The 9,345-nt window shown below is 53.0% G+C and overlaps 1 protein-coding gene across 1 annotated transcript; it reads right to left on the reverse strand.

Moving 5' to 3' along the window:
• Positions 1-1,608: 1,608 nt before the first annotated feature.
• On the reverse strand, positions 1,609-9,136 carry LOC125408972 (spermatogenesis-associated protein 31D4-like). The gene is made up of 7 exons (XM_048447651.3): positions 8,661-9,136; positions 8,492-8,559; positions 7,685-7,795; positions 7,275-7,534; positions 6,313-6,355; positions 5,700-5,760; positions 1,609-5,103 (listed from the first exon to the last, which is right to left on the reverse strand). Exons 4-7 carry the CDS (start codon positions 7,464-7,466, stop codon positions 1,662-1,664), a joined length of 3,738 nt encoding a protein of 1,245 aa, XP_048303608.3. The 5' UTR covers positions 7,467-7,534; positions 7,685-7,795; positions 8,492-8,559; positions 8,661-9,136; the 3' UTR covers positions 1,609-1,661.
• Between the last annotated feature and the right edge of the window lie 209 nt (positions 9,137-9,345).

A 9,345-nucleotide genomic window follows, 5' to 3' on the forward strand; every position in this document is an offset into this window, starting at 1 on the left:
CAGTGAGCGGAGAGGACTGGACTAAGAGAGACTTGGAAGGCCTGCGCAGATTTCCTGGGGAGCAGGGCTAGGATCTTCTGGGGGAAGCTGCTGTGTTAGTATAAACTGGTCAGGTTGGCAGGGCAAGACAATGTGAGCGAGGGTAATTGTAGGCTGACAGACCAGGCAGACATAGTTACCAGGGTTGGTTAGAAGCCTGGAAGAACGTTGTGGAGATGTGCTGGCTGATTTTTGTCAGCCTGACACAGACGCAAGTCATCTGAGAGGAGGGACCCTCAACTAAGGAAATGCTTCCTCCATAAAATGGTCTGTAGGCGGGGCCTGTAAGGGCATTTTCTGATTTCATGACTGATGGGGGAAGAGCAAACTTTGTGGATGGGATAGTCTTGGGATGGTGGTCCTGGGTTCTATAAGAAAGCAGGCTGAACAAGTCATGAGGAGCAAGCAAGCACCCCTTCATGGCCTTGGCATCAGCTCCCGCCTCTAGATTTCCACTCGGTTTAAGTTCCTGCTTTGACTTCCCTCAGTGGACTGTAACTTGGAGTAAGTCAAATAAACCCTCTCCTCTCCAGGATGGCTTTGGTCATGTTTCATCTCACCAAGAGAAACCATCACTATGGTTAGTTGGGGGAAATGGGCATGCTGGCAGGTCAGGGGCAGCACCGATGCCGTGCAGCACTAGGCGGCATCACCATGTACTTCACAGCCCAAGCACAAGAACTCACATGCCATGAAGGAAGGCATGTCATGTCATGTCAGACAATGGCCCTACAGACAATGTCCCACATTGGTAGGACGGCCATAGGTAAATTCTGACCCTGGCAGTAATGAGCTACACAGCACCAAAATCAGCCCCTCAAGATACTGCTAGGGTGACACAGGGCAGGAAGGTACAGAAGTCTGGGGACGTTGGGGTCATTCGGTGTCATCCCTTTTGAATAGCAATGTCCTTCCTCTCTGTATCATGCATTCTTCCTCAAATACACATACATCTCCCTCACTCTTGGTTCTGAGAGGAAGGTGACAGCTCAGGAGATGTTTAGCTGACAGCAGGGTGACGATTTTCTCGGGGAACATTGTCAGTCTAGACAGTGTAAAGACAGAGGGGAACTGTTTCCCCGGGTGCTTTTCTAGTGGACACATCTCAGTGGCATGATTTCCCAGGGCCATTGAGCAGCACCTGCCAGCCTGTGTGAGCAGTGTCTACTGCGGTGGCTCCTTCCCAACCAGCCATCTGGAGCCACTGCCTCAAATGTGCTGTTTCCTGAAAGCTGTCAAAGGACCAGCCGAGAGTTAAAGGAGCCTGGCAGTGGTGGCGCACGCCTTTAATCCCAGCACTCGGAAGGCTAAGGCAGGCAGATCTCTGAGTTCAAGGCCAGCCTGCCCAGAGAAACACTGTCAAAAAAAAAAAAAAAAAAACCTGCCAAAAACTAAAAGTCCAGGGAACCAGGCCACCTCTCAGAGGAACAGGGGAGCTGGGAGCTGGGGCGGGGACTGGTTGGTGTACAGTGAACGTTGAAATAACCCAGCCCTTTCTCGAAACACAAAGCCCGTGTCACCTACAATCCACACCATGCACAGCACACACACTGTGCACACAAAAGACACTACTTCATCAGAACGTTTATTGGGGGTGATCAATACCATTAATAAGAGACAGATTATTTCTGGGGAAGAAAACCTTTTCCATTGAAATTCTGAGCCAGGATTTTCTGTTCACATAATCGGGACAAGTCTGCCAACACAGTCCCTACAGCAAAGGGCGGTGCCATCTGAGGAAGTTGCCCAGCTCTCCTTGAAATGAGGTTTTGGTGCAGCTCTGGACCCCTGTAGGGTGCAGGCGGGTTAGGCTGTAAAAACCCACTTTTCTGGGACTGGCTGACCCTGTCTTCGACCCATCTCTTTTGACCAACGACAGCAGTGGCTTGGTTGTAGGGCCTGGGGCTCGGTGCTTTAGGGTAGGTTGCTTGGCGTTGGAACGGACGCCCCTGGGCTGGCTCTGCCGGGACCCAAGACTGGCCCTTTGGCTTAGTTACCACAGGTTTGGTAAGAGGAGAGGAGGGCCCAGGAGGGCCCATGGTGTCTGCAGCACCTTGCCTGCGCCCCAGCTGCTCCTTGAAGACCTTCCCTGGGTCTCTCACGGCTTTCTGAGCTAGAGTATTCCCAGGAAAGGTAGCTCTCCCCTTAAACAGCTCTGGGTCCTGCCCTGGTGATGGTGGGGAAGAGCCTTTTTGTGGGAACGTCTCCTGCACTTTGCCTCTTCTGTCGGGAGAAAGCCACTGCAGGAAGTGTTTGACGTGCCTCCTGAACTGGTGATCAGGAGGGGTCGGCGACGTCCCCAGCAGGGGTTGGGTGGCCTTTTCCCCACGACGCCCCTGGATTGGACTGTCCTGTGCATGGCAGCTCTTCCCATTGGCCTGTAACGCCCCAGACCTGGGAACCCCTGCCCCAAGCTCCTCCTTTTTCCATGGAGCAGGCCACACTTTCTTGACAGATGGAGAGATGTCCTTGTTCTGGCCTTTGCCTAAGTTGTGAGGAGGCATCCGGGGCTCCTGTCGCTGCACCTGAGAAGCCATCATGGGGCCTCTGGAAAGGCTCTGGTCAGACGTGAGGAAATGTCTGTAAGTGAATTCATCTGAGGCAGGGAGCTTGTCACGTGGTGGCCCTAGAGCTTGGATGGGCAGCCTGCTTTCTGGTTTAAATTTCCCCTCCCTGGATGCCTGACTATTGCAGTCAGATGTCTGACTTTCCTGGGGACCTGTTATTTCTTTCAGGGCCCTTCCAGCTACCAGAGTATTTTGTGCTTTTGTTGTCTTCCCATCTGCCCCTTGAGTACTCTTGCCCTGGCTGGTGTTCAAGATCTTGGTAGGTTGTGGTTGAAGAACACTGGGCTGCCCTCCCTTGACTATGTTACTGATCTTGTCAGATACAAATATGCTTTTGCCATTCACCTTTGCTCCTTGAAACCCCAAGGCTGTTCTTCCTGAATCCAGTCGCTTACCCAATGGCGCAGGGGCAGCCTCAGTGGATATTCTGGGCACATCTGGGCTGTTTTTATTGCCCTCTGACTCTTTCATACTGGTGTTGTCTAAGACCATGGATGCCTGGTGCAGAACAGGCTTTGTCATTGTATATGTGCTCTTGGCGTGTCCGTCCTTGTTATCAGAACGTGACTGTCTCTGAGCCTCGTGTTCTTCATTATCCACACGTGAGGTACAAGGGAGAGGAGAATGCCCTGATCTGGACTCTGTGCCAGCTCTCTGACCCTTACTGGTTTCCTTGAGATGACTGACCAAAGGCTTTTGCAGCGCAGTTTTAAGTTTTTCCCGACACTGGCTCACCTGTGCCGTCCCTGAAGGTTTACCTGACAGACTGCCTGGGTGGTGCTGTAGGTTTGTCTCACAGTCAGACGGCAGGCCATTACCTGGAGCGCCCTTGGAGTTACCCCATGGATATCTTCGGACAATCTCTGAACTCTGTCCTTGTGCCTCGACCACTTTTTCCTCCAGCGAGAGACTCTCTGAGCACCTCTCTTGGGAGCTTCCAGGCTGGTTCAAGACAGTGTCCTGCCAGTCTTTGCTGTCCTGGGGCTGAAAGAAAGGGATCTGTGAGAGCCCACAGCTGCTCATAGATGATTGCGCAAGGTCAGGATGCACCCATGGCTGAGACTTGAAAATCCTCTGGGGCAGGCCCCAGCGCTGTAGGATGAGCCTCTTCCGAAGGTGGTTCTCAAGTTTTTTCCGGAATGCGTCACTCATGGGGAAGTCTTCAGGAGGAACAGACCTGGGAGTGTGGGCCTTGGAGGACTGCCTGACTAGTGAGGGCGGGGAAGGAAGGAGACAAAGTTTTGTCTGAGATGTTTGGACCTCCGTGGGTAAAGCCCACACCCTCTTCTCTTCCTCTGTCGTGATCTTCCATTCCAGGTGGCGGATCTCAGATTGCAGCAGAGCCTTTGTCTCGTCTTGGGATGTATGAAAATACACCTTACAGATCCTAAGCTGAGACTGAGAGGAAGACGGTGTCACTGGGACTGGAGGCTGAAGCAGGACGCTCTGGGATGGCGATTGGGCCAAGGCCTGGGATTGGCTCTCAGGCAGGGACAGAGGTGTGGGGAGAGTCAGGCCTGAGGAGTCTGGGGTGCTGTTGAACCAGATGCACGTTGAGGCACGAGTCGACAGCGTAGTGACAGTGTTCACGGACTCGCTGTGGAGGTAGGGGAGACCCCAGAAGTGCTGTGTAACCTTGGGTTCTAATTGTTCTTCAGATGTTTGCCTCTGAATGAGCCCCTGACGCATCACCACCTCCTGGAGCACGCCTTCGCTGCCCCTCAGAGGTAGGGAGACCCCTGAGCTCCGCAACCTGGTGACTGACTCTGAGATTTCCTTCCAAGTCTTAAGTGTCTTTTCGAATTGAAAAGTTTCTGCTTTTTCTTTCTCATCCCTCAGCATAAGGGAGTCAGACTGGCTTTGGTCTTGTCTCTCTAGCAGCGCCAGGACTTTGGGGTTGGGAAAAGAGGGTTTTCCGGGCATTGGGAAATAGACAGTGGGTTGTCCCCCCCAAAAAGCTTCAGAAGAGTGGTGGTTCTCCAAGCATGCCGACTGTGATGGGGGCATGTCACCACGAGCTTCCTTGTTTGTTGTGGTGTTGACGATCTGCTTGCTTGGGCTGCCCGCCAGGGATGGAGAGCTGTCTAGCTGTGAAGACTCTTCCGTCTGAGGAAGTGTGGGAAGTGGATGAGGTGGGATGTGGCCTGGCAGTGGGAAGTCCACGCTTGTGAGAAGAACAGGTTCTGATGGCGGGGAGTCACCTTGTGGTGTGCACAAATGTGTTGAGATAGTGGAGGGAGGAGGAGGAGGTGTAGGTGAAAGCGATGAAATCTGACATCCCAGAGGGCTTGGTGAGAGGGGAGGGGACAGAGTAAAGGAGGTCTCAGTCACAGAGGCTGTGGAAGCCACACTGGATGCAGAGGCAACGCCATCTTCAGGGGTGGGCCCTGAAAGCAGATGGCTGACCTTGGCCGTGGCTCCGTTGCAGACGTCACAGCGGGGATCTGGACAAAGCGCTCGTCGGAAGTGGGAGGCGTTGTACAGCTGTCCGAAGGGGCTGGAGACAGAGTTCAGAGCTGCGGTCAGGACCTGGGTTCTAGTTAAGCCCACCGTGAGCAGTACCATCCCTCGGCAGATGGTACGGACGTGAATAAGAAAACTAAGGGAACATAAGCGTACCTACACACTAGCTACCAAACAGCGTGGCCCACAGTAACCACTTACTTCTTGGTTATGAAGCGAGTTCCCTGGGTGCAGGCAATGAACTGGCCTGTCTTTGAAGCTCCTGCCTTGATTTCCCTCACCAGCTGACTGTGATCTGGATTTATAAGCTGAAATGAAACTTGTTCCTTAAAGGTACTTTTGGTTGTGGTGTTCATCACAGCAACGGCAACAAAATGAGGACAAGCAGTATTCATAGAAAGAGGGCACTAGGCCCCCGCGGGGTGCGGACACCGGAGCCTGTATGCCTATTCCTTTTGCTCTGTCCTTGGCTACCAGAGAGGCAGCAGCCTCTTCCCACACCTCCAGTTTACATATTTATCCCTCTGGGTGTCCCTGCCATGACAAGAGCAGGCTGTGCTAAGTTCCTGGGATGCATTGACCTTGGGGTGAGGCTGGGGATGGGCCCTGAAAGGAAGGGAAGTTTGTTACCTTTGTACAACAGACAGCAGCTTCATCCTCTCCTGGGTTTCTCTGTGGAAGATTCTAAACTCTGGAAAGCAGCGGGTGTGGGTTGGATGGAAGGAGAGACGGAGACATGAGCGTCACACAGTTCCTCTGAGGGAAACACCTAGGCTATTGCAGTCTGAAATCACCGAGAGCAGACACAGCGGAGCTGGCACCAACAATGCTGGCGGCGCTCTGCTGGGTCACTTTGTTTACAAGGTCCCTTTGTGGGCATCATCTCACTGTGTACGCCGCAGAAGCTCACAAGTCTTGCTCTCCTCAGAGACATCTGAGCCCCACGTGTGAAGTGCGCACATGATAGACACCAGGAGGCAGGAGCTGTGCCTCAGAAACAAACTGCAGCCCTCCCTGGACTCCTCCTGTGCTCACTGCAAGGGCAGCGCCCACTGCCCAGGTCAGGCATCACTGCCTTGTGCCCATGGGTGAGCAGAGCAGGGCGCATGGCTGGTTCTCAGTCTCCTCGGAGGGAGATAGTGTGTGTCTGGTGAATGATACCCTCAGATCATGAACCCGGGCTCTTGTGGAAAAGAAAGGAAGGGAAGACGGGGGTGATGCAACCCTAGAAGTAAGAGCCTACCTTTAAATGATGCTCTCCTTCTTTTCCTAGCTTCTCCCTGTTGCTGTGAACAAAAAGAAAAATAACTTTTTTTCTGTTGTTTTTCCTAGAATGCCCAAGAATTCCATTAACCAAGAATATTGTGACTTCCAATCAAGTAAGATTAATTCTAAATTTTTTTAATTTTTAATTTTTTAATTAATTAATTTATTTATGTTTTTTGAGAAGGGGTTTCTTTGTGTAGCCCTGGCTGTCCTGGAACTCACTCTGTAGTCCAGGCTGGCCTCGAACTCAGAGATCCGCCTGCCTCTGCTTCCCGAGTGCTGGGATTAAAGGAGTGCACCACCACCGCCTGGCCTAATTCCAACCTTTATAATTTACTTTCACAAGTGAGAGACGACTATCAATTTTTCCTTCTTTGAGAAACCAAAAGAGGATTTTTGTCTGCAAGAGTCGCAGCTGGGGATATCGTACGAAGTCCCATGTTGGGCAGCACAGACTGAGACCCTCTGAGATTCTTCGTCCTGGGGACAGGTCTTAGGTTCCAGGTTCTCCTCAGAGGCCACTTCCCTCCCTCTCCCGCAGCACAACTTGGAAGTGAAGGTGGAGGAGCTGAAGGGGTGCTGGACCTGAGTGCAAGTGTCAGAGGACGCTGTTCTACTTCAGAAAACCTGACATCTGGAACTAAGCCAGGAAGACCAGGATGGGTGCTTAACACTGAACCACGAACACCCAGGGAGGTAGGCTATGGATTCAGATGGAAACTTGAATTCCTTCCACCCCAGGCTCCATGCTTTCCCATGGTCGTGTCCTTTCCTTTCCAGGATCCTAGCTCAGGCCCTGCTCCGAGGAAGCCACTCTCCTTCAACAACGTGGGAGTAGAAACGGCATCGATAAAGGAAGACACTCACCTAGGAGCTCACCACACCCCCTAGGAGCTTACCACACCCCCTAGGAGCTCACCACACCGCACACCGCCTCACCTTTCTGATGGCTTGATTGCTTGGTGGGGGTAAGAATGGTTTCAGCAACAGGTACGTCAGGTACAAAAGCAGCACCCCTACTGCACTCAGAAAGATGCTCTTGGGGTAAATGTCTGCAAAGGCTGAGGGTAAATGTCCAAGCCTCAACCATGCCTCACTAGTGCTATCCAGAAAGGAGAGGACCTTCTCCATAGTCGGAATCGCACAGCCGCCCGAGGCAGCAGAGATCTGGGGCTGCCTGAGCCTCTCTGTAGTCAGGACTGCATCACAGAGCAGGGGAGAGTCATAGAAGGTTTGTGAGGGCGGGGAGTAGGGTGAGCCCTCAGCCCCACCCTGCTCCCCCGCCCACCCCGACCCCCACGAGCCCCCTGCCCCAGCCTTCTGCTCCATTCCCACCCAGCTTTCCTCACAGTTTGTTTCTTCTGTGACTAGGATGTCACCTCAGTCCCCTTTACTGTTTGTAACTCTTGAGCTGGACGCTTGCAATTCTCCTGCTTGGAGAGCAGTGACGTGGCATCTTCCTGGAAGTGTTTGCTGGGGGTTAGTCCGTCTCTCCAGGACCAATGTCCTTCAGCATATCATATCTACAGGGTCATTTTCTCTCACCAAATGAGCTACAAGATAGAATTTCCTTCCCTCACATTTACTGTATGAATGCCCAATGACCGACTTTTGGGTTTGAGTCAACCTGCAGTGTCTTCCGAGGGACAGACTAAAATCATGATGCTGTCGTAACTATAGGATGCATATAATTAAAGCTTCAAGCTTCCTTCTGTGTATGATTATACAGTTGTTTAGGTGGTGATGTAGTAAGAAAACCAGATCAGGAAGGAGTAGGGCTAGGCATAGAATGGGGGGAGGTGCTTGGTGATCTAGGGTAAAGTGGGTAACACTATCAGATGGCAGGCCGGCCAGCTGCACAGTCTTCAGGAACCCAGTAAGCTGGGTCTGTGGATGGCTGGATGGTATGTTGTGTAGACCAGGATGAGGTGGAGATCCTGGTAGGCAAGCTGAATAGAAACTGGGGAACTTGCGCGAGGTGGGGGAAAACGAAGTTTGGGCAGACAAGTGGTTTGTGGTCGGTTGCACTGCATAGAGTGGGACTGGAACTGGCTAGGTAGAGGGGAAGCTGAGGGACGGGACAGGACGTGCCAGATCCCGGGAAAGCAGACAACCGCAGGGTCGACGGGTGGGCTGGAAGGTCAGCAGCAGCATACCGGCGTGAGAGAAGGGCCAAGGCTCGCCGTCGTGGTGGGCCATTGTGAACTAAGGCTGGGTTGAGGTTCTGGATGAACAGGGTGAGAGAGAAGCCAAGGCTGCTGTCAAAAGCAGGCTACTATGTAGAACGCCAGGATAGGGATGCACGATACGTTGGTAGCGGTATACCTAGTGTGGAATAGGACCAGCTGGGAGCATAGCAGGCTGGCAGCCTCAGATGTGACTGGTGGTCAGGCGGCACAAAGGTATATGTTTAGGGGCACTGCTAGGGGGCCATAGAATAGGGCCTGCAAGCGTGCAGGGGCAGAACATGGTCTCCTAACTGGGCCAGTGAAGTATTGGCTTTGCTGGAAGGTTAGGCCTCTAGAGGCTCAGCGGGATGAATGGAGGATGGGACGCAGGTGAGGTTCTCGGTGTGAACTGGTGGGCAGATTGGGGCCAGTAGGGTAACGGGCCAGGTTAGTGCCCACTAGAGCGTGTCAGGGAACAAGGGACCACGGTGAGCTTGGGCATAGCAGGAGCCCCTTGCCCAATCAGCAGGGGCAAATACAGACAAGAGATGAGGGTGGAAAGGGGGCTGAACGTGGCCTGGCCATGGTGGGATGGGGTGGTCTGTGGAAGCAGGCGCCCTGGTGGCCCTATTGTGACACTGGGAAAGAGAAGGTTGGTGGGTCGTGTGACATCATAATGAAGGGACTTGGAGAAGAGTTCCACGGTGGACTGAGCTGAGGGGAGAAGGAGTAGGAGACAGGCTAGTTGGCAGCAGACCAGGGTGAGCTGGGGAAGCTCGCTGGTTGGCAGCTCTGGAAATGGGGAACAGCGGAGGGCTGGGTGAGATGGGGAACACAAACGG

The sequence above is a fragment of the Myodes glareolus genome, chromosome 14 (assembly GCF_982192425.1).
Source record: "Myodes glareolus chromosome 14, mMyoGla1.1, whole genome shotgun sequence".
Taxonomy (NCBI): Eukaryota; Metazoa; Chordata; class Mammalia; order Rodentia; family Cricetidae; genus Myodes; species Myodes glareolus.

Bases quoted from the DNA above. Each gene is read 5' to 3' on its own strand.
- LOC125408972 (XM_048447651.3), bottom strand. From the start codon at position 7,466: ATGGAGAAGGTCCTCTCCTTTCTGGATAGCACTAGTGAGGCATGGTTG. The intron at 6,356-7,274 runs GTGAGGCGGTGT...TTTTGTTCACAG, and splicing joins GCAATCAAGCCATCAGAAAG to CAACAGGGAGAAGCTAGGAA. The intron at 5,761-6,312 runs GTAGGCTCTTAC...GCTGCTTTCCAG, and splicing joins AAGGAGAGCATCATTTAAAG to AGTTTAGAATCTTCCACAGA.